This window comes from Lissotriton helveticus, chromosome 2_1 (genome assembly GCF_964261635.1).
Source record: "Lissotriton helveticus chromosome 2_1, aLisHel1.1, whole genome shotgun sequence".
Taxonomy (NCBI): domain Eukaryota; kingdom Metazoa; phylum Chordata; class Amphibia; order Caudata; family Salamandridae; genus Lissotriton; species Lissotriton helveticus.
In genome coordinates this window covers 94,976,683-95,001,635 of record NC_136059.1, presented here as the reverse complement: position 1 = coordinate 95,001,635, position 24,953 = coordinate 94,976,683, and the positions used below count along the sequence as shown (strand labels likewise).

Below are 24,953 nucleotides of genomic sequence, written 5' to 3'. Positions count from 1 at the left end.
TTTTGTATCTTGGCCATTAAACTGATTGCTAGCTTTTCGACAAGGGGCCTTATAGGATGCTGTTGGCAATTGAAATGTCTGAAATATGTAGGTTTAAAATGTACCTCTGCCTACAGCTCGTCTTTGCTCTTCCAAAACTCCATCAATCTTGCTAAGTCAGCTTCAGACTTAGTGGATTGTACGGCCTCATTTATATAAGGGTCACAAATAAAAACTCAGATCATAGCAGGGCATGGCCAACATACGGCGCTTTGAACGTTCAGTCAAAAAGAGGTAGACTTCAACCACCCTTTCCTATGCAATACAGCTGCTCCAGCGAACTGCCTGAATCCATTTTTTTGCGGTGTCAATGACTGTGCCTATTATGGCCGAAAATTTTCTTTTTTCTTCCAAATGAATAGCCTTCACACCATTCTTTTTTCATCTGCCAGAAGTTCTAAATATGGAGCAATATCTGAACTACATCTGTCTAACATAGCCAGACGGAATTGCTAGCACATAAGATACTCTGATAAAAGTTGCTGCTATCACAGAAAATATATTCCCCATATAGGCTGGGGTATCACAGAAGAATGCAGTTTTTGAGTAATTGATGGGCTTGTCTGAGCGGTAGATGCACAGGTGTGTGTGGTGTGGTAGGGCAAGTTTAAGGTATTGACTGAAGCAATAAAGACAGTCTAGAAGTCTGTCTTCACTGATTGTCTGCTGTGAGTTCTGGGAAGTGGGTATAATCGTCTGCCAGCACAAGTCTTAAATCTTTCATCATATTAATTGGCACTTACATCATATCTTGACTTGTGACTTGAGTGCCTTCATCATAAGCTTTTCCATATTGCCATTCCTCAATGCTCCGCAAATGGCTGTTAAGTATCATCTTCCTCCCTTTGGCCATAATCAAATTGGAGTAAATCTTCTGTGTCACCATATTCTTCGTTGTCAGGGTCCTAATATTTAACCTTGAGCTGTGTGGGAATGTACAATGACCCAAAAGGCCCTTCCTTGTTTGATCCCCTGTATTGGACAGATGTTGACAGATGTTTCAGAGTATAAGGGGAGACTTTACTTGGTAAAGTATGTTCAGGAATCAAGGGTTTTGGGATTCCCTTTTCTGACAGAGGAACGTCTGGTGTTTTTGAAGTCTTAGATAATGGTATGGTCAACAAAGCTCTCATCAATGGTATCGTTGTTGATGAGGTGGTTGTTGACAGTATTAATATCAAAAGTGTCATCAATGAGGTGGTGGTTGACGGTGTCATCGGCGAGGTGGCCGTCATCAGTGTTGCCAATGAGGTGGCTGTCACCGGTGTTGCCTTGGCTGTGGTGGTGATTTCCGCTATAGTTGAGGAGGTCGTCTTTGGAGAAGTCAACATTGAGGATGTTGTCGACCAGTCTGTAATCACTGTAGGCATACGTAGGAATTTTTACTTTTGGGGAAATCCTTGCTGACAGTCCTTTCATCATTGATGATTTATTCATTGACAAGGTCATCATTTCTGTATGAAGTTCAACAGTATCTTATTTCTGGGTGTTGCAGAACTCTTCTTTGAAAAAACTCTTCTAGTCAAAATCACTTCCTCATGTTACAGCTTCTGATCTCTGAATTTGTTAACATGTTTCGAAGGAGGCTCTTTAGATGTGGACGGAATTTCCTCACATGTGAATTTTGGAGTGCATCCTACAAGACAATGAGCCCTTTCATGTGCTCTTGTAGATGTTCTTGAGGAACCTTTAAAGTTCTTAATAAATGACATATCTCTAAATTATAATTTTTGGAGCCAGAGTAAGAATCTAACCTCCATGGAGTCCCTTGAGGGCTTTTGTGGAAAATGTGTAACAGATGTTATAATTTTTAGCTTTGTGGTCAGGATAGCGGCATTAAAACAATTATTTGCGTAGATTTTCAAAATGAATCCTCATTTTACCACAGATTCCAAATTGCCTCAAAAGATCTTATCTGAGGTGTCAGTCATTGTCTGCTTTAGCCAGTTGTTAAATCTGCAGATGTGTAAACTCGCTCACAAAATAATAACCCTAATGAGCCAAAAAGTCATTGAGAGGCATATTGAGCAAAGCGCAATGGACTCCCTTTATAGACGACATGCAGTCGAAATCGGAGGTCAGGTGACCTCCATGGGGAGTGTAGTCCTCCGAGCTTGCTAAATTAAAGTTTGGTTCTTTTGAGTTTATGTGAATACGTTAATAATGTGACCACGTTAAAGCTTTGCAGGCTATGTATAACATTGCACTGCTCACTGTGTCTACCGTGGGTCTCCCATCTCAACAATGGGGATGATTCAGGTATGTGAACCTATGAAACATTCTGTACTTTTGTTTAATCCCCTCAATTATCATTTTTTCTCATTTACAGATATAGGGCCAAGTTTATTCTTGTCAGGCGGTACTTTACAGCTGCAGCATGCCTACGGAAACAATTTCATTTATGAGGGTCAGTTGCTTCCTATTTTATTTTTCAAAATATTTTGCTAAAACTAATTGTATTATTTTACAATTTCAAATATATTTAATAATATGCATGGATACCAGAAGTCTTATACTCTCCAGTGTTTTGAGGGCTCATGGAGAGATCTACTTAGATATCAGGAGTTCACGCAATCAGCCACGGCACTTACCAACACAAATACGTTTCCAATTACAAATGAATAGTTAAACATTTTTTGGGGGTGTTCTACATTTTGCAGCTATTTTTCATTTTCATATTAGCAATATTTGGAAAGCTTTGTTTGAAAACATACATCATACAACTATGTCAATATGTGGTTTATTATACTTCATCCAAAATAGTCTGCCACTACACATTACACTGTCCTAACTAGAATATTGTGTTGGGGGGTAACATTCCCATGCTGGGTCCCGCTACCCTTTACCTTCTTGACCTTCAGACTTAAAACAGAAGTTCTACGCAAAACAATAAAACAATCCATCTTTAGAAAACTCATCACTACCGACTGTTTCCCCTTAATGAGTAAAATAACTGGTTATTAGTATTTGTTTTCCAGGTAATATTTTAAACTGGTAATTTAATAGTCCCTAACACACCCACAGTCTGCGTCTGAATTAAGATAAATAGGACACCTATCTAGGGTGCCACGAATTTATTAGAAACAATGCAACGAACTGCGTTATTTTTTCAGTGCATGGGGAGCACTACAGAAAGTAAGATGCTATTTTATGTGAGAGCTGAAAAGTCTTGCACCACTCAACTGAACAACCACTCACATAAAAACGTTCTGGTAGGTGCTCGTGTAGCCTTGATCCGCCATTACGCCCTACAGTTCTGGCACAATTTGGGGCTGGGTAAATGCTGCCCTTCGTCTTATCTACAAAAACTAACAGTGGTTGGGGCAGCCCCCATCTGCAGGGGTTGTGACACAATAAGCACTGAAATGGTGGATGGCAGATCCAACCCTTGTGGTCCATTTAAAAGAGGATCTTTTTTGAAAAATGTTACAGCCTGTCTTGACTGTTGGTTGATGAATTAAGATAGTCATACTCTTTCAGCAGTGAAGCAGGATCACAACCCGTAGCTTAAACCCACCCACTGAGTATGGGAGCTCAGAAATGAGCAGCTACTTACTGCATGCACAGGAATAAGCTGACTGAGTTCCAATGACTCATCTAGATGGTGGTATAGGGATTGCACCGTGTGAGGACCAGCTCTGTCATTGATGGCCCGAAGAACATTTCTAACCAGTGGTTCTGACGTGGCTTAGTGCCGGTTCCTGACTCTCATAGGAAAGACTCTTTCAGTCGGAACATCAAGAGAAAACCTAATAGCTTGACGAGTGTCAAAATAAGGGAACTTCCTGTGATGTCATATGGTTGGAAGTGATGTGATATCACGTCTACTATGACTGTGTTAGGGTGAATATATTACACTAAACAAACATAGGCAGACACCTAAGTTGCCATTTGCAAAGAATTTCCAAACTGACTATAAAAGTATGGTACTATTATTGGTGAAGGGAAATGTGAAGGCAAAACCTACTTTAGAGAAGCAGCCATAGGTTTTGGTCAAATGGTATCACAAAGTGAAGGGTTCCTCGCTTCTCACATTTAAGATGGTGGACCCGCCTAGGGCCAGAGCAGGAAGCATCTTATTCACTATCCCTAAAACATATTAAACAACATAATAGAAAGAAAGATACTTTTAAGGACATAACTTTTTATTAACCATGGGTAACCATAAGAAAACACATTATTCATTAAAGTTTGACATACAGTACTTCGAAAATCAGTACAAGTTAGATACAATTTAAAGAATTATTTGCGGTGTCAAGACAATTAACATGTTTTTTCTTGGTAAATTCCATGACTCCTCACAGGTTTAGACTCCGACATATCAGCAAATAATGGCGCATACTGGTAACAGTGCTTCTCTAGCACACCTCAATGGCACAATGGTGGAACTCTTTCATTGAGTAAGGGATTGATGAAAGGTGCACACCTGCTACGGGATTTAAACACTGTTTTTTTCTATATACTCATTGGTGTGGGCTCCCTGAAGTATAGGACAATTCCGATCACGTAAAGCATAGAAGAAGAGCAACATGTTCACATATTTTCATTATTCTACTGCTTTCCTCAAAAATCTGATTCACAGCAAGGAAAATTTAATTTTAGTTCAAGGGGTTCTGCTCTGTTGCATAAGGAAAAAAGTCATATCTGATGTGTAATATGCTTTTTATTAGATAAAGTTAGAGTGTTCTTGCGATAACCAGCAAGATATAAATTGCCACGAGAATATATTTCCAACACTGTAACTCCAGTTCTTGTTTTATGTATCTGAATAGAAAATACTAGTTCCGGTGTTGAGCTGTGTATTATGGGCAGAATTGAACACTTGAAATATTGATAACACTTTTAACTGGGGCATTTAGGGCTTCATTAGTAAAACATGTGTTCTATTACAATCATGACACTATCACCATATGACAAACAGAAATAGAATTTTGAGAGCGTATCCAGTGTATGATCTACAGCAGATGGAGATAAACGTAAACCAAATATTGCAACATTTTTGAAAATGGTAGCCAAAGTTGATGATCCTTAAGGACATCTCTTAGACTCCTACTGATGCTTCCTTCTACTTGCCGGTGCAAGGAACTCGAGTGGCTTTTGAGAAGCAAGGCACTGTATTGCCAAAACAGTGAGGTGAGTTTGTGATGAAATAATGCCCAGTGTGGTACATGTTTCACAGAGAACCACAAAAAGAGCTGGGAAGTAAATCTTGAAATTGAGAGACATCTTCACATTCAAGGAATGGACATTCTACAGAACTCAAAAGCAGCATCAGAGACTAAAATGGAAATTTTCTCTCCTAAAAAAGTGACAACTCAAAACGCTTATCAAAAAGAAGATGCAAAGAGCTGTGGAGACAGCTATTTCCCTACTGAACACAATGATAGGTACTGTAGGGTTCTCACTGAGGCGCTAGTGGACATAACTTAAACTTATAAGAACAGGTGAGGGCCACTAAAATCTGCAATTCCAGAAGCTTTTCTGAGGTGCCCATCAGGAGTTTCAAAAAAAGGTTGAGTGATTAGGTTGAACTAGAGAACTAATACATATAAAAAGACCACATCATTCAGATAAATGGTGTCAATAATGAACCTTCTATAAAAAAATCAGTGCCGCAAGACTAAAACATATATAGAAGTGTTTTTGGGAAGCCAACATCTTCCTAATGGTACCGTTAAAGCCCCGAAAACTTCAACCGAATCTTTTCATGACAATGAACATGTGGATAAACAATTACACATCATGAAATATGTATGTCATATTAAGAATGCCCTCATCTATCTTCCTTGGTGGCATCCCTCTACCAGCTTAGACATTTATAGACACCTGAATTTTCCCTGCCACGCACCTGTAGGTCTGCACCTTTTACAACTCGAACACAGGTTATCAGTACTTTTCCAGGTACCAAGGAATATTAGTACGTTGAAGTACTGCAAAACATTACAATGGTTGGAAGCCAACGACTACTTTTAGTGTGAACTAGTGTTGAAACTTTGTATACTGAGTCAATTTTAGAACACAGCTGCATCCCAAGACAATTCGTCTTGAGGAGAAGAAAGTGGTCAGGCCTCTTGAAAGCAGTAATTCGCAATCTTATGGCCCAAATATGAATATGGGCCTAAACAGTCCATAGAGTAACAGGGGTGAAACAAGGTTTCTATCAGGTCTTGGAGGCTGCAAGTGTACATAATGTTGGCTTGAAGTGAAGACTGCAAAAGTCGGATTGCTAGACTTGGTCAGTTCACTTATTTACTACTTACAAAACGTTGCTTAAGCAAGATAAGGGTTTTATTTTAATACAAATAAAAGTGAACCCTAATGTGGAAGACAAGATTTAAAGCCTCAATAGGAGATAAGTAGTCGTGGGACTAGAATGTCAATAATGGAACAAGGATACATGAATTCTAATCCCAGGCTTCCTATCTGAATAAATTATATGGCCTGGGCAAACACCTTCCCTACATTTAGCTTACCAACCATATCGGTCAACAGTTGGAGCCCTCAAAAATAATACAGAGCACAAATTTGGAAATATTCTCCTCTGTGGCATCAGGCTGCTATCAAACAAATAGTGGAAAAAAATAAGGAGGTGTGCTAAATGGAAGAAAATCCACAGTTACGTCACACTATACATTTTATTACAAAGTGGTTATAAACTGTATATAAACAGCTGTTAAACTTCTCCTAAACAATGGCATAGTTGGTTTGGTTTCTTATGTTTGTTTACAAAAATATTTAATTACCAAATTTGTTTTAGCTATGCATGCTGTTGAATTCTGTATCACATGTGCAGACACCAACCAAAGGTTTACCATCCAAATGCTATGGGGCTCAGTCTTAGTCTTGTGCTTCGTGGTACGTTAACACTGCCCCCATTCAGTACGACTACCACAGGCTGTGGTGTTTGCCAGATGTGCTAGTCCCACCTGGTTCTTAGTTTTCCTGCTTGAATGAATTAGCTTTTTCAAAAGTTGGGTAGAAACGGAAAACCCTTAGACAATTCATCAGAAGCAAGTATTACCACCACCAAAAGCATAGTATGGAAGAAGTAATTGAACAAAACTTCCTTGACAAAAGGCACAATTTTCCATTGCCACATAACTCTAAATCAGTCCATACAACGTAACAGACTGTGATACAGTGATGACTTTATGATGTGCATCCTTGAATGGTCCACTGAAAGAGGTAATGTCATAACACGTTTACTTTGGAAGGCCTAGAGACACTTTGCAGCTCAACTTATCGGCCATTAGAAACATTTCCTAACAAATGTTAGTCGACATGATAAAATATTTTATTTCTGCAGCAGGCGTATATTTTTGTCTGGGGGACAGATTCCCACACCAGCAGGAAAGTAAATGTATAGCCATTGGCTTGGGAAACTACATTGCATTGAAAGACGGTGGATACATTTGGAGTTGGAAAACTTCTGGTAGTTTTTTAATTAATCTAATTTACTGGTTAAATAGGTCATCTTGTGCATTTACTTTGGAATATGGTTCAGTGAGACACTCAGAAATGTATTCTGGAATTTTTCAGTAGGTTCCAAAATGTGTACTTCTCACTTGGCCTGGAAGTAGAATGACATTTCAGTGGATTGAGGGATTTAAAGCTAAGACTGCCAGAGGAGGAAAATGTGTATGTGGGGAACACTACTGAGGCATCAGAAGTAAAATTGAGCTTGGTGAAAGAACATTTGTATAGAGTAAAAATATAAGTGACCACGAGAAGGCTGCATGAGAACAACATTTCCATAAATCAGGAATTTATTAATCCAGGACTTCCTACCCCTCCACTGCTGCTTCCCATCACTGGAGTCAATACCACTGATCCAGTTACTGCTCTCTAACTACTGCCAGCCCGAAGAGGCTCATGTCATTTCTGTGCTACATGCATGCTATTTCGTTTCATTGGATTCTTTGATCACTTTGCGGTTATTGAAGATCCTTTCAAATGATAAGAGGTTGTTTACTTTGGGGTGGAATATTACTAAGCCTTTAGCTTAAATGCTTATCACGTGTGTGAAGGAGTTGCGTACTTCATGATGTCGGATGCCGCCTTCAGTTTTCGCAGCTTTAGAAATGGAAACATATGTCATAAATGTTTCTTGACACACCCTAGTTGTGCCAGTACAAGTCTATTTTAGTTATATTAGATATTGGGTTCATACAACTACCTGCAATAGATAGTGCAGAGATTTTCCATAGGGTGAACATTTTGAATGTGCTCCTGGCACTCTTGGATATTCAGCAACAGGGTAGATGGCCAGGTGATAGACAATTTAGTTCAAAATGTTCTGTGCTAAGACATTAATGATAGTAGTTTTAATGATTGGAAAAAGCTGATGTTCTATCTTGATCTGTGTCAGTGTAGAGTTCCATTATGCTGTGAGAGGTGATGCAGTACAGTCACACTGTGAGAATGTGGCTGGGTCGTGAGACCTAAGTGTCCGCAGATGTTGGTATGATAAGGGGTAGAGTGGGCTCCAAGAAATGGTATGGTGTCAGAGTGCTACCAGAAATGTGCCAGTTAATGTTTATATTTATTTGTTTCTTTCTTTATCGGACACTGTACAACCTAAATGCCTTTATGTGCTCAGTAAGGTGGCTACCACACTTTCAGTGCTGGTAAAATGCCTACTGGAGGCCCAGTCTCTTGGGTTGTTTGTAAGATATTCATTTCCCCTTTCCCTATGATGTGTTAAATGTGCCCTCCAGGGTAGTGTCCAGTGTGAGTATCCTGGCTGCTTGTATATTAGGCTGCGTACGAGGATGAGACCTTGTTGCTAGGCTCACATTAAATGCCTATGATCCTATTAACTTTCCCATGATGGTGAAGTCAGCTATTTAAGAGGGTGATACTGACAATGTCAATGAATATAAACCATTTAAAGATTTCAATGGATCAAATTATTTCCAGGTATGCATTGCCGACTATGAAAATGTTTTGCTTGCTGGTAGGTGTGAATGGTGGAAAAGGTAATGACACCAAAGAACCTTTCGTTGTCAGAGGTCAATGAGATTGAAAGGATATCAATCCTTTTTGTTTTTGTGATAGGGTGTCACACAATCTTTTCTTTTAGTCATTTGGTGGCATGCATCTTGCAGGGTTTATTTTGTGCAAGGACAGGCACGTCTTAGAGAGCATTCCATGGGAAATCCATGGACCACGAGACTATGCATGGCCTGCACAAGGGAAAACCAGCATCACTTGACTCGTTTTAAAATGGCTGCCAATTACTGTGTCACTTTGTTGCACAAGTGTACACGTCAGATTGACCCCCTATTATTGCTCACATGGATGACCGTAACACCATTGTTATGGTACAAGGAACATCTAAAACCTGGAGAAACAAGTTGTGCAAGGGAGAGACAGATGTGTGTTGTGATGGGTCGAACGGTAGGTGGTTCCCTTAGCAGGAATAGTGGTGAGTGAGCCATGGAAATGGAAGGGGGAAAGGCACTGAAATGGGGGAAGTAGAGAGTAAATCGTGCCTTTCAGGAGGCGGCAAGTCCTGCTGGGGTCTTTTCAGGTAACATATATGACCCTCAAACTCGATTAGTAGTGAGTGATTGAAAGGGAAGCATTCACCTAGAAAAGATCACGGGCAATATTAGGGGTCTCACGGATCGTGGGTAACAGTTGGGACCTACTATGACTTTCCAGTGAGCTGCCATTGTAATCTCTACCAACTCTTGAATGGAAGGTCTTTGCACTTGTGCGCTCTACGATCCTCCAACACGAATAAGCAAGAAACTGATGGCCAGGCATAATTTAATGACTTGTTAAAGGGTCAGCTGGAAATGATAAAACATGTCCCGATCCACCTGCATGTGTCTCTTATGCCTGCCCTTTCTGCTTCTGTAAATGTGAAGATGTCTAATAATTTAACAGACACACCTAGCATTGTTTTATGCACTATAGTGTGTGATGTGATTTATTGTGATGTCTTTAGGGTCAAAGGCCATGTTACATTATTTCCTATGACGTCATCAGGAGTTCAAAGAGTGTGTAAATGTCACTCCTGGTACCTCTATAATTCTGGTGAACCGAAGAAATGGGAAAGAAAATGAACGAGCCGACCATGTGCTAGACCAACCATTGCAAAAGTAAACATTTTCGATAGCGGGCTTACACTTTCCAGAAAGAACAATTAGAAAGTGCTGGCGAGCTGTACTTTATGGTCTGCTTTAATAAAGGTCGCCAGTATGGTCTGAAAGCTGTATGTCACAATACTGTGGTCGAAATATCGTTACCCTAATATCCACTACCACAAGATCATCAAGAATATGGTAGATTTGCTATTATTAACTCATCTGTTAGGTTGTTTTCCAGTTAATATTATTGTCACAGCTGCAGGTCGATATTTTTAGCACAATACTGGGATACAGTGCCGATATGCCTCCCTGTATTTCTTTTTATTCTTTAGCTAACATTTTAAAATGAACCCTTCATAATAAGGTAACAACAGAAACATTCATGACTTAATTTAGATAAACTGAGTCTCACAAGTTGGCAAGATTTGACTTGAAGGCTTTTGTTTCACGTGCCCGGGATTGTAAACCTCATCGGGGACCTAATATCTCCCATTACTTGAAAGCTTTTCTCTCAAAGCACATGAGGTCTTTGTAGGTGGAAGGTGAACTGGACACTTTTGTTACAAGGCCATCCTTCTTAAATCTGCATAGTACCAGAGCCCAGCTGAAACTGTAATGTTGAATTATCATTCAGAACATACAACGTGTCGACAACCCAGTGATGGACTATAATGGATCGTCCCACGACCCACACTTTTACCGAATCGCACAACTCTGAATATCGCAGTGCACCTTAACTTCTCGTTAGACCCATCACCTTCATTTAAGGCCCCCCTTCTACACAAGACACAGACATGTACTCATATGACGTTACACATTGCTGTTGGCAGAGTAAGCATAAGCATCTTCTAGACATGGCAGCTGACTATGACATCCATTCAGCTCCCGATAGGTTGTATCCTGAAACCAGGGAATCCCACCAGAGAGTAGTGCATCTCAGATTGATGTGAAACAAGGAAACACCACTTGAAATAATTTGGTACACAGTGTTAGAAGTGCCTCACACGTGAAGCTGGTTGTCTTTTGTAGCCCATCACGTGTGACTGAGGCGGAAAGCAGTGGATTCCGACACCTTGAGTTTGTCTTGCTTTGTTTAAGAGCTTGACTTTTTGCCAGGAACAAGGTCTTTTCTTTCCAGGCGCATGTAAGGCTCAAAAGCAGAGGTCCCTAGGCCATACCCCGGGGGTAACTCGTGTAGATTACCTAGCAAGGGTCCAGAGAAGCAGAGGGGGGCTGGTAACCTGGAGGACGAAGATGACAGGGAGGGGACCTGTAGGCTGAAGGTGCCACTCCCTGGTGGGCTGCAGTTAATGCCTGGGGAGGTGTTTCCAGGGGTCCCCATGCTTGAGCCATTGCCGGCAGTCGAAGAGCCTATCGTGTTCTGAGTGGGAGACAGCAGGTTAGGTGGCGCCGGCACAGATAAGAGCCTTCCCTGCTCTAGGAGTCGTAAAATGTTACACGTGGCAAAAGATTCAGACGTAGACGACGAGCGTTTTTCTGAGTCTCTGCTCTGGTCTTTCTTCTGTTTCGTCCGACGGTTTTGAAACCAAACTTTCACCTATGTAAAAATACAAATAAAGAAAGATCAGATAAACACATAGTAGGCAATGTGCTTCTTTTTAATGCTGCGAGTGAGACAGCGTACATCACTATCTTTATTTTGAATACTTGCCAGGACCAGTATTAGGACAAGGCAATACGAGGTATGAACCTATGGAACATGCTGGAGGCCTCACATTGCTTTAGAAAATAACGAAATGCTACCTCTGTGTAAGGGTAAAGTGGCATAAAGCATTGCATTGGTTCTGCACCATGCAGGGTAACTGGAGTGCCACAGAACGCAGCAAGGTAACTGGTAGGATAGCCTTGGCCAGATGCCAATCCGAAAGCCTGAATTTGTTTCTTACGCTTCATGAAAACACTAAACAAGATAAGCGAATCCAAGAAGGAAACCTATTCCCTGCAATAAGTGCTTAATTCAAGAATATGCAAATCTGCAAAGTGTATATAGGCAAGAGCAACAATGAATAATATCAATTTGTGGGGAAAATCTCCCAGGAGTCCACATATGCATAAATTCTGTTCACACCAAGTTAGAATAGGATAAAATAGATACAGTGGGATACAATACAATGTTCAAATCCTGTTTCGCAGTGATATCCCATGAATAGGCAAAAGGACAAGCACTTGGAATAATGTACTGTAATCTAATCAATAACTAAGTTAGTGCTATCACCAAGAGTGTTACGAATTGGGAACGCAAGAGCCTGCTCGAGCATCATATTCAAAGTCCATTTCTTGAATCAAGATCCACGTTATTTCTTGAACGAGCTCTTGCTCATATCTTTTTAAAGTCCCATGGTTGTGCTCTACTCCACGCTTCCTACTTGGGCCAGTCTTAATATTAGCCATAATCTATACTGCAGAAAAGAGCCCATCTTTGCTGGCCATCTCCCATTTATTGTAAAAAGCACACGAGCAGGAGAGTGTCCAGGTTTCTTTAAACAAGATATTGTAAGACCTTCCTGAGTTGATACTCTTGGACTCCTGGGGAGTAAATTCCTTAGAGAGAGTGGAGCACTGATAAAGGATTTACTTTCCAGGCAGGAATTGTGGAATAATAACAATGTACACTTACAAAGCAGACGGAGCAAATTGAATTGTTTCCTAGCTCCTACATATCGTTTTTTTTATTATAACACATCTGTCTTGTTGGCACTCCAAAAATTAACGAACAGGTGTGCTGTGGCCGAATTCAACACTGCATTCCTTGTTCAACAGCATTCAAAGCACTAAGCTATCTTACAGCAGCTGACGGCTACATTCTTTTTACGTGAAAATCTGAGTGAGCATTTCAAATTACACCACTGGATTTTTTTCCTAGAAATTAAAATATTTCTGTATATACCGCTGTGCTTCACTATTAGCAACATTAAATCCGCCCATCTTGGGTTCAGACCGCACGATCTTAAAAAGAGGAAATCCACAACCAATGAGCGCATAGACTCCAGGAACCCTGTTCAGAGGTCGACTGGGCAAGCATGAGCAACTAAGCCCAACTGGGGTGGTTGCGATCTTTTACTCCTGATACCCAGAGGCCCGACCTACTATGGGTCCTGAGCAGCTGGGAAGTACCTTTCATTACTTGGCTCTCAGTGATTGTGCGGGTTGAGCAGTCCAAGGCTTTTGGAGGGAAGTGGGATGAGGGATTGGGAGGAGGTAGACACAGAGGTGACCATAGGTTTACAACTCAAAATATGTCCAGCAGCGGCAATAAATGATGGTCCAATCAAATACTTGCTTAAATGAAAAAAGGAGTACTTATATGCAAACTCAATGTAAAATATTGCATTCACAAATAATACATCAGTCCCCTGTGGTCAGGGCTCTAGTGTTTTATAGGTGGGTTACGGATTCTCACTACCCTCTAGTTGACAGTAGTAGGTATTACCCATTCTCTATATAGGCGACATTTAGGTTACACCCAGTTAGTAGTCTGAATCTCAGGAGTCCCGCTCCAACTCTTTATTAAAGTCAAAAGTATTCCAACACCAAGGCACAGATATAGGAGTCAAGGTCCCCCAGGGCCATCTGGCCCATAAATGAGTATTACCCACACCAGCACGATCCGATGGACCAGAGTCTTCAAGCGTGTCTCCTTTGTGGGCACTGAAGCTACAGTGGCTGTCTCCAGAAAGTTTCCCACACATGGACTAGGAGGTGCAGCTGTTGCGCGTCCTCATACACAGTCCTGCAGAGGCAGCTGCCAGGGAGTCCTCCATGTACTTCCGATACTCACAAGTTTCCTGGCATCCTTCCCACAGGTGGCAGTGCGAAGCTACTGGTGCTGGTCCTCATTTGGGGCTTAGGCCCATTCGAGTCACCACGGGGGCCTCCTCAAGATGACGGTCTCAACCATTTACCTTGTCTTATACCTGTGCCCCCCCCCGCCCCCCCCCCCAGCATACAGGGTCACTGTCCTCACTCTGTACATGGGCTACAGCCCAACAGGCACATCAGCAATCTTCATGGTGGCCTTGCCTGGGATACTGGGTCACTAACTTCACTCCACACATGAGCTATGGCTCGATCGGCATGGCACCTATCTTCACAGCGGTCCTCCTTTGGCATACGGCGGTAAACAACTTTAACCTACACACGGGCAACAACCCAATAGGCGAAGCGACCGTCTCCTAACACCTAGCTACAGAGATCCAATCACCAGGATTCCCCACTGGACATCGCTTCCTCCAAATCTCTACTAATACTCACAGGGCACACTAGTCTTGGCAAGCAAGCAGGCACTGGTGCTCTATCCTCCAGGGGCAGGTGGTCTTGGATTCCCTGGGTGATGATCCTCGCTCAGCTGGGGGACTGGCACGCCTTGGCCCCCAGTCCTGGTCACAGACAGAAGGCATGCAGAGCTTCTCCTCCTCACACAGCATGACTGGCAATCTGACAGATGACAATTTAGGGGGCCTCAAATTCCCCTTTCTATCGTCCATTTGAAGACGAAATGTGACTAGAGTCTGAATATTTGAAGTTTAGGTTGGGGTTCTGCTTCCTTTAGTAATGTCCTCTCCTCTGCCGTCTCTTCCTCCAGAAAGCTGTGTTGCAACGCAGGAGCGACTCCAAATTTAATAGCACCACTAACACAGACCAAAGGAGTGCACAGAGGTTCACACACGGAGGTCACCACAGTGATATTTGTACCAGAAGGGAACACATAGTTGACCAATGATTACCATTCCCCCACTGTTGGATCTCTTTGACATAGATAACCCAAAAATACATAGCAGTCGTCCAAGTCACCACAGGACCTGAGTACTGTTTTCACACAAACCATCTCAAATAGACAAGAGATAGCCTCAGCAGGATTGGAGAAGGGCCTTAGCTCTACTCTTTATTCTCTTATCAGCCCCATTTCCTTTCTGAGATGTGCCCTCTTTCAAGTGACATCTCTGTGAAATCCAAAGAACCCTTTGAAGTATTCTATTTCTGGAATTTTTATATAGCACATGGCTAGCTATAGTGCCTCGCTTGCCCTCCTAATCTTAGCAAAGAAACAAGTGAATTGGCACCCAAGAACACAACACTCTCGATTCTCTCAGAGATCATGGTAACAGTACACACCCTTTCGATTTTTTAATCGTACTTGTCCACAATCAAATAAACAAGAGACATGAAGGAAGTATAAAATATTTCTTCAAACTAATGTGTTCTAAAATGCTGTATTTGTGCCACAATTAGAAAACAAATACATACTAAAAATACTGTTAGCATGGTGAATAAACCATATACCATAAAAAGCTGTCTAGTTATAAAACAGAATATCCTAAACCCACTACCTTTTACTAAAGCTAGATGATTATATCTCAAAGATCTCTGGATTAGTGGCGGACCCTGTACCTTAGCATACACAATGGACGTTCTACATCTCAGCTGATGTAGCAATCTCGACTCAGAGCTCTCAGTCAGTGTCCCCTTAAACTCCTGTCCTCAGTTATATGACAAGACGTGTGCGATAGTAAACAACAGCTGCATTCTTGTGTTATGTGTACATGCTCCTGTCTGACCACAGAGAATAACAAGGGGCCTTGTTGTTTGAACTTGTGTATGATGTTAAGACTAAATACCGGGAAAAGATCAGAACACGTAAATATATGCAATATATGTGTAAAAGTACAATGTTGCACAAAAGCAAGCAGGTTTGTATAGTAGCATGTGTAAAAGAAAATGCGGCCTACAACATGCTCAATTAGGCTAAAATAGGGAACACTACAATGGGCCATGCAGGAAACACATGACAAAAAGAACAAGTATAAGAATCTTCTTCAACAATCTTAGGATACTGGCAGCATGTTTTTTGGCTTGATGGTCCATCGTAAGACTGGAGTCTAACCACATCCCAAGGGTCTTTATGGAGCTTTTTGGGGTAGGCAAATTGTCTGGTAGAGCGATCTGAACACTGCAGCAGAAGTTGTTGCCCAGCAGCATAACTGAAAAGTTTTATTCTCGAAGAAGGAGGAGAGCCATTCTAGTGCTTTGACCTCAATACTGGCATTTGAGATTCTCTGGACAAACATTTGATGGTCAACGGTATAGAAGTCAGCACTAAGGTCTAAAATGATGAAGGCTACAGATCTTCCTTCATCTAGCTGACACCTAAGGTCCACGACCACCGCCAGCAAAGCTGTTTAAGTTCCCTGTTGCTGTCGGAAACTCATTTGGGTGACATGGAGAACTTCCTTAGTTTCGAGAAAGGTGAAAATATATTTGTTGAACTTTTTCTAGGAGAGTGGTGGCTCCAGTATGCTGAAGAGCCTGGCTCTCCCTTCCTCCAGTGTTTCCTACCTAGGTCACAGGAATTCAGCAATCCACAAATCTGGGGGATTCCTCTACCTCCTCATGTTTCTCTAGTTGGGTCTCCCAAAATGGAACCCAGAATCTTCCATGTATTGTACCATTCACAAGCACACAAACACCCAGCGCATATATACAACACACCTGCACATTACTACATCTCCCATGTACTGTACCATTCACAGGTACACGTACACCCCAGCACATGTATACAACGCACATGCACTACACAGCACTGCATCAGGATGATTAAGGGCCAGATGTAACACCCTATTTTGCATTCGCAAACAGGTTTGCAACCCGTTTGTGCATGCAAAATGTGAAAGGGTTATGTACAATTCCTAAATAGTGAGACGCAATTTATTTGTGACTCACTATTTAGGAATTGCGAGTCGCTTTTAGGAATGGCAGTTCCCTTCCTAATAGTGACCCCAAAGCCATGTATGATTGTTTTGCGACTACAAAACACTCGCAAATTACCACCCTCTTCAAGAGGGTGGTAATGGAGTTGCAAATGAGAAAGGGTCCCCAAGGGACCCCTTCCCCTTTGTGACTAGCTCTCAAATTTTTTTAAGGGAAGGCAGTGGTCCCATGGACTAATGCCTGCCCTTAAAAAAATGAAACTCAAACGGTTCTTTTTTTTTTTTAAATGCAGCCCGTATTCCTTTTAAGGAAAAATGGCTGCATTTAAAAAAAAAAACTGCTTTATTGAAAAGTAGTCCCAGACATGGTGGTCTGCTGAGCCAGGCCACCATCCCTGGGAGGGCCAGTCATTCCCAATGGGCACGCAAATTGCGAGTGGCTCATTAATATTCATGAGCCTCGCAATTTGCGACCCCATTGGGAATCGCAAACAGTGTCTGAGACACTGTTGTACATTGGATTTAGCGACTCGCAAGTTGCGCCTCGAAATTTGTTGCAAATTGCGTGGTGCTAAATACAATGGTTGTACATCTGGCCCCAAGTGATTTGCCCAGAATCACAGATGTTGAGCATCCCTGCCGAGACTCGAACCCAGTCCCCCAGGTTCAAAGTCGACCCCTCTAGCCATAAGGCTACATCCTCTCCCCAATATCTTATTTTTTTAAGTGGAATATAAGACCAGAAGGAGTAAAAAGCGTTTAGAAAACCAATAGACCATGCTTTAATGTGCTACTGTATGCACATACATCCGTAGACTATTTCTGTCACGTCTGTGCAACTTGCCTTTTTCTGTATGTCCAATGTATATGTATACTCTCCATTTTCTAGAACCCAAGTTTACGGTGCTACATGACAGCCACATCGCAAAGTTAAGGAATAGAAAAAAACTATACAATCTATTTTTGTAAATGTGTGTTTTCAGGTATTACCACATTAAAGCTAGACATAATGGCTTTGTCATTCCTTGTTTCTAAAAGCAATGGTAGATCTTTCAATGCAGAGTTCTTTGTTGTCTTTCTCCAAAATATAATACCAGAGTGATCGAAGTGAAAATAAAAAAACTACTAAAATAAAGAAATCTTGGGTACCATGCTTTTTGTATTATGAGTGTATCAATGATAAACAGATAACAAACACCATCACCACATAACAATACTTTTTGGTGTCATTTTTATTTTTTCTTAGCAGAAAATATGTTTGTAACTCGTTTTAGAATCTCCAAGGAACTTGTTTTTATTATTGATCTATCATTATTGTTGTAGGATTAAAGACATATTTATGTTATCAGTCGGCCTATGAGTACGTTGGGGTAGATTCTTTATATTATTGTTTCATACTTTGGCCTATTGCATTTTATATTTTTTCATGGTGAACACTTTTGTGTATGCACAAATAACATATATAAATATTAGATCTTACATTTTTAGGAATACATTATTTCTGCTGACAGGTGATCCCATTGGTTTCTATCATGTCTCTATAAAGTGCCCAATCCGAGATGGTGGTCTCTCGATTGGAAATCACATGAGCTTCCCAATCCAAGATGTGGCATCTTTACCACGAAGAGCAGGAGTTGGCTGCACTCAATAATAGGAAGGCTGGACCTAGTTTGATATGGTAAAAACAAAGACTTTAGGGGTAAGGTATTTATTGATAATCCCAGAATGAGCTGGACGGGACCTAAAAGACAGGGAGGAAACAGTATAAGTAGCTAAGCAGAGTAACCCTCCACACAGAAATAGCAGTTCATTTGAGAATTACCCAACCATCAGTATGTTTTATACAAAAAATCCTAGTGCCTCAGGAACGAGGAGACCAACTGGCTAGTGTCATCTTTCCCAATAAATTCTGAGGGTCCAACATCCATGAGATCATAAGCAAATTTTTTTTAACAAATTTTATTTGTCAAAATGCACATGTATCGCAGGGCTCTGCACACCAGAGACAACTGCACAATCATACCAAAATAATGACTGACTTTTTCATGGAATATAGAAAAGCAAGAATAATAACATAAAGAGTACCCCAACTCCCTCCCCACTGATAGATCATAAGCAATTTTAATTTACAAAGGGTTGGAGGGAACCAAAGAAAACTCCAGAAGAGATATCCCTTTAAAGGGAGAAGGAAGTCAGGTATGAAATGCTCATTACAAAAGAGTTCCCAAAAGGTTTGTATTTAGGATTAAACAAAGTCCTAACATGAACAATCCTCCCACAGGATACCTGTAGGGGAATGAAGCACAAGTTCTTGGAGTTTAACCCCACGCGTGCGGCGCATTTTCCCGCTGTGCGCTGACTTTTGCGAAAACCCGCAGTTCATGACGAGCTCAGCTTGTCATGAGCGTACGAGAGGCGTAACTCATGACGAGCTGAGCTCGTCATGAGCGTCGAAGGGGTTAAGCAGCATGAAAATGCCAGCTGGCATTCGGGATAACCAATTCTAAAGGCAGTTGAAGCTGGCTAAAGCATCCTTTGCATGTGCTACAGTGAGGTGCATGCACGTTGCGATTTCTAACATCTGCACATGTGAGCTGGATGTCGGAAATCATACAAGAAGGGAAAAACAGGGGAAAAACTGTCTAAATCTCTCATGTACCCATCTTTTAAAGTGAAGACTCCACGGGGAGGGAATTGTCATATGTGTATCTAAACTCGAAGTGGTCTGATCCCACTTCACAAAGAAGATACTTTCTATGGACTGCAGGATGGTCACATGAAAGTAGGAGCTCTGCAAGTTCCACGGACACCATCAAATCCTTGTAGTCCAAAGCCAACAGAACTTGTATGAAGGGCATCATCATGAACTTTCTTTCTTGAGGAATGAGTTTAACAACCTGGTGTCTAGAATTGATTTCAAACCCCCAGTTCTTCTTGGGGACAAAGATGTACCATAAATAATTGGGCACAACCTTGATCACTTCCTTGGTAAGCAACATCAACACCTCTTTGGAGATGAAACTGGCTGACGTCTGGGCATAAACAGTGAGAATGTGTGGAGAAATGAGCAGAGAAGGCAGAGAGCCACCAACTTGGACAATCTGGAAACCCCAGTGACCCAAAATGATTATGTGGCAGTAGAGTAAGCAGTGCTGGATTCTGCCCCTAATGGTCTCAGATATCCACTCAAGGGCAAACTAAGAGTTGCTGCCTTCGTTCCTTGGCACCCTCTCTAACCCCAGAGCAACAAAATGTTTTCGGAGGCTGCTGGATGGGCTGAGAAGGTGCCGCTGGAAGATGGTGAAGCTTTTAGAATAACCTCTGAACTGATATTACTGCTGTAGGAACTGGCGGGTCAGAGATACAAATCCCAAGAGGCAATCCATAACTCTGCTATTATTGAAGTGCTCCAAAGTCATATCTGCCTTTACCCCCCAAAAACTGGTCAAATCAAAAAGGGGATTTCCATCAAAGGAATCTATGAGTGTCAGGAAAATACAGTGGAGCGAATCAAGGCGTAATGCCTAATAATGATACTGGTGCCCATAGTACAAGCTGATTCAGTAGTGTCCGATCCAGAAGAGAGAATTTGGTTAGCTATCTCTTGTCTATTTGAGATTGTTTGTGTGAAAACCGTACTCAGGTCCTGTGGCGACTTGGACGACTGCTATGTATTTTTGGGCTATCTATGTCAAAGAGATCAGTGGGGGAATGGTAATCATTGGTCAACTATGTGTTCTCTAATCATCATAATGTATAATGTTTGCCTTTGAATACTGGGACAGTTGGAGCATCTCTTCTGGGCCCTTTTCATGTACCCTGCTCTACTGCTTATCTCAAGAAAGCACTGGAAGACAAAGATGTTGAATGGACATTAGTCTCCTACAGGTCCTAAGATAATGTGCGCAAAAGCCTCATGCACCAAGTCCCTTGTGGCATTAGCATCACAAAAGGCAGACAGCATCCAATGAGTGCATGCCAGACTTACCAAAGAAAAACGGTCTTGCCCACTGAATCAATTCTCATGATTCAGTGTCTGGTGGAGTGGAAGAAAAAGAGTTTAGGATTAACAAGTGTAGATCTGAACCAACGCACTCTAGATTAGGCCGCTGAGATAGTAGCCTTGGGTCTTCAGGCACTGACTTCCACCTCGGAATAGGGCAATTTATTGCTCGAGCAGAAAATGGTTTAGACCCAGGTGCAATGATTGGGTAAAGTAAGAAATTGGTAAATGGCTAAAGAGGTGCAACATTTTCAGCAGAAGATTAGCCTTGGTCTTTTCAGTGGGGAGAGGCAAGTTTGAAAAATCCATACCTTCTGAACCACCACTGCAAATGTGGTACTTTCTTCAGTGATGGTCTCACAGGTGTATCCCGGTCAGATTCAGGAAACGTGTCCAAGCCACAGACATTTTGTAGGTCAAGCTAGAAACCACCATCTGAATAGCAATAGCATGTGGCGAGTAATTGGTCTACCTCCTCCTCATCTCATCTCATAAAGATGTGGTTGAAGTCCTTGTATGCCCTCAGAGTTTAGCCCTTTAATAGCCTCAATCTTTCAAAAGTATAGCTGCCAAGGCAGAGATACCAGAGTGAATTTTGTTGTGCCTTAATTATGCGCCTTGATGCTCTTGGGCTTAGTTTGCGTTGTATAAATTCCATTTCATTCATTCATGTAATGTGATATAGGCCAACTCTCGCCAGAGTCAGAGCCAACATAATCTCTGGTACCGGCGCCACTAGAGCAGGAAGTAGCACAAATGGATGATAAATTAATGAGACCTAGCAAAAAGGAGTGGAAGCATAGCCCAGCCCTGGAAGCAGAGAGGGTTGTCCATAGTCAGCACCAGGGAAAGGCCCACAAGAAGAAGTTCGACTACAGCCCGCAACGGATGTTTGGGTCCAGAATACGCACCAGAAGGAAACTTGATACATTTTGGATTCTACAGTCTGGCCAGTGTTGTCTTGTCCTTTTAAAAATGTTGTAACTTCACTATGAAGAGTTTGTATCTCACCCTGAAGCACTGGTATGGCCAGTACATTTTGTGTTACTTTTTTACTAATTTTACGTGCATCCAATCTCAGTAGGCCGACATCAATGTTTAAAGCATGAATATTGATCTCAAGTGTGTTTTTTTGTATCATGTACAGTTACAATTTGGTCCCTCAGCAGAAGTTCCAGTATGTGAGAAGGATTCGACTCCTCAAATGTGTTGGACCAATAGTCTTTCCCCATATCTCTTCCAGCAGGTCTGGTTCTAAGAAAGGTGTACTTGCCCATCTTATTTTGTTGCTGCAGTGTGGTCCCCTTTTTCCCATTTTGTTGCACCGTCCAGTTGCAGGGCCCCCTTCTCCACCCAAGACAATCTTCATAAATCAGCTTCTGTGCTGTTGGTCGCTGACCGGCCTTGCTCTACTTACTTCAAGGGGCCGTTCTCTCATTGTGAAAAACAGTAAGTTAAGCTCTTTTTGTTAATCCTTGCATATTATTTCAGGGAAATCAGAGTGTTCACACCGCCACAACAGAATTTCAGTTAGTACCCCCAGTTAGCAGCCACTAGGTTAATCATTGTTTTCAGATCATAGACAAATTCCCAGAAACAATTATCCACTGAACAGTGAGCGCCATGTGGATCGGTTGGGTGCCTTTAGGCACAGAGGGCTGAGGAGCTTTTGCTTTGAAGGCATGTTTGTAGCCCCACTATGCACCGTGTATCAGAAATAGGGGAAAAGTGGGCCCACTCTCACCTCAGGCAGTGTAACTCAGTTGTCATTGATTCCCAGAGATGGGTGTAGGTGGAAAGAGATCCCACCTCTACACCCCCCGCCCCCACTTGTGCCAGGCACCTCGGTGAACAACAGTTACAACGCAACTTTTACATCGTAGAGCCTTTACAACGCAATCATTACAACGCAAACTATTACAACGCATTGCTCTGGGGGGCGCTCTAGGATAGAGAATAGGTTAATTTACTATCCAATAACCTTCCCTAGTGTCCACGGGGACTGGAGTTGGAATAGTAAATTAAACTATTCACTATCCAGCGCCCAAAAGCACTATGCGTTGTAATGGACTGCGTTGTAATACTTGCGTTGAAAAGGCATGCGATGTAAATGCATGCGTTGTAATGTCATACATCCAGGCACCTCGACCCAGGAGCAAGCCACAGGCTGCAACTGCCCGAACGTCAGTCTTTTACGAACAGTCATACCTCTGAATGAGGGTTCCCGTTACAAACCCCCCACCACAGCCGAACTTCCTCCATCTCCCCCTCTCCGCTCCCTTCCCGTTCAGAAGCAGCACACCTCCGGTTGCCTTTCTCGGAGGTCAGCCCTGAGGGATGTTCAGCATGTTGACTCCTATTTCCCAACACAGTCCAGAATCTTAGCCCTGTGCATTGATAATTATTAACAGTGATGTATGTAATTAATTAAAATGAATGTCATTATTGTTTATAAAACATTGTTGCATTAAGGAGACGCTGTGGAGGAGGAGGCGGCGGGGCACTAGGCTGACGCAACAGGCGAGAGGGGTGGGGCACAGAGAGCGCCACATCAGACACATCCTCTGGTGCACTGTGCGACGCAGCGGCAAAGCAACACCTGGTGACGAGCCGTGCGAGTCAAATGGGTGGGATCAGAGGAGGGGGGGGTTGGGCTGGAAGGGTCGAGAATCGGGGCAAACGGTAACGTAATTTGGTGACGGTGTCGTAGTTAGTTGTTTTATTCTATTGCACATGCTGATCATTTGGGGTTGGGATGGATATGCAAAGCTTGTCCCTTCCTTTGTAGAGGGGTGAAGCGTTAACTCCTGTTCCCTAATCGGAAGTCACACCTGGGCGCTTGTATCCTGTTCAAGAACTACTTTAATTGTATTGTCATAACGCCCTTGATGAATCACGATGTTGATGTAATAATGTCCGTGAATAACTGAAGATCCATTCTGATTGCAAAGAAGTGCCTATTGTATTGTTGAATTTACAAATAACAATAAACAGATTTAACAAAAAAAAATAAAACATTGTTGCATTACTTTTTAAATGTAACCAAACCAAGGGGGAGGACCAAGCAGATGCCTTGAACCCAAAAAGCATATCATACTGAACGATTCGGTGGTGGTCCCATCCTCCTAGGACCACCCCAAGTAAAGTTATTGGCAAAAATACAATGCCAACCAAAGGTCCAGCAAAGCATTAAGGGGCGAGGTTCAAGAGTGCAGTGAATATTATAGAATTAGCTCTCAGCTGAGCCGGAGAGGCTGCCGCTTGAGGAATGTTTTGATATTGTATAGTATAATATTCACTGCACGCTAAAATCTCGTCCCATAATTCTTTGCAGGTCCTTTGGTAGGAATTGTATTTGTGCCCATAACTGTGCTTGGGGTGGTCCTAGGAGGATGGGGCCACCCCTGAATCATTCAGCATGATGTGCTCTTTGTGTTCAAGGCATCGGCTTGGCTCTCTCCCAAGGTTAGGGAGGACCCTAAAATCATCACCTCTTTCACTGCTTGCTATATTTTAATTTTTACTTTTGTGAGATGACTATATGCATTTTAGCATGTAAAGATAAAGTTACTTGTTGTTTTAGCAAAGGTATGTGAGGTTTTTATTTTATTAATTGGGATGAGACGGAACGGAGTGAAGTTTTTGTTCAACTTCGCGGAATACCACGTAATGGTACTCCGCCAACTTTACCCACCCTTAATGTTTAACCTACTCTCTGTTGGAGATACGCACACCCCGGGCATTTATAGTATTTGTTACATACAATCTTGAACGCACAACTCGCAGTGATTGTATGCCCATTCTGCATGCTCCGTACAGTTGGTGACATGCACACATGTGACATTGAATTTTCACTAAAACGCTGTTTGGTGATGCGCACACCCACTTTTACAACATTACTGGAATTTCTTCATGGATACGCACACCTTTGCAGTTATGATTTTATTGCAGGCACATGTAATCTTGCACTCAGCTGGTGGAGTACATGAATTATGATCTGAGTTCCTCTGTTGATACATTCTGAGGATGCAAGAACTTGTTTGGATCTTGGAGACACTACTGTATATGCCATTCACCTTTGCTCAGTCT

General features: G+C 42.0%; 2 protein-coding genes across 4 annotated transcripts in view; both read right to left on the bottom strand.

The window, feature by feature from the left end:
* Positions 1–24,953, bottom strand: part of ATP6V1B1 (ATPase H+ transporting V1 subunit B1) — a 989,440-nt gene that overhangs the window by 376,686 nt on the left and 587,801 nt on the right. Inside the window, exon 1 of one of the 3 annotated variants that reach the window (XM_078674536.1) lies at positions 4,007–4,104. The exons of the other annotated variants lie outside the window; for them this stretch is intronic. The gene's annotated coding sequence lies outside the window, so the exon portion shown is untranslated. Of the gene's footprint in view, positions 1–4,006; positions 4,105–24,953 lie in introns of those variants that run through there. 3 annotated transcript variants of the gene reach the window in all.
* VAX2 (ventral anterior homeobox 2) overlaps positions 4,167–24,953 on the bottom strand; it is a 425,549-nt gene continuing 404,762 nt past the window's right edge. The window contains exon 3 of the mRNA XM_078674537.1: positions 4,167–11,694. Coding sequence (XP_078530663.1) covers positions 11,230–11,694 — 465 coding nt within the window. The 3' untranslated portion in view covers positions 4,167–11,229. The remainder of the gene's footprint in view (positions 11,695–24,953) is intronic.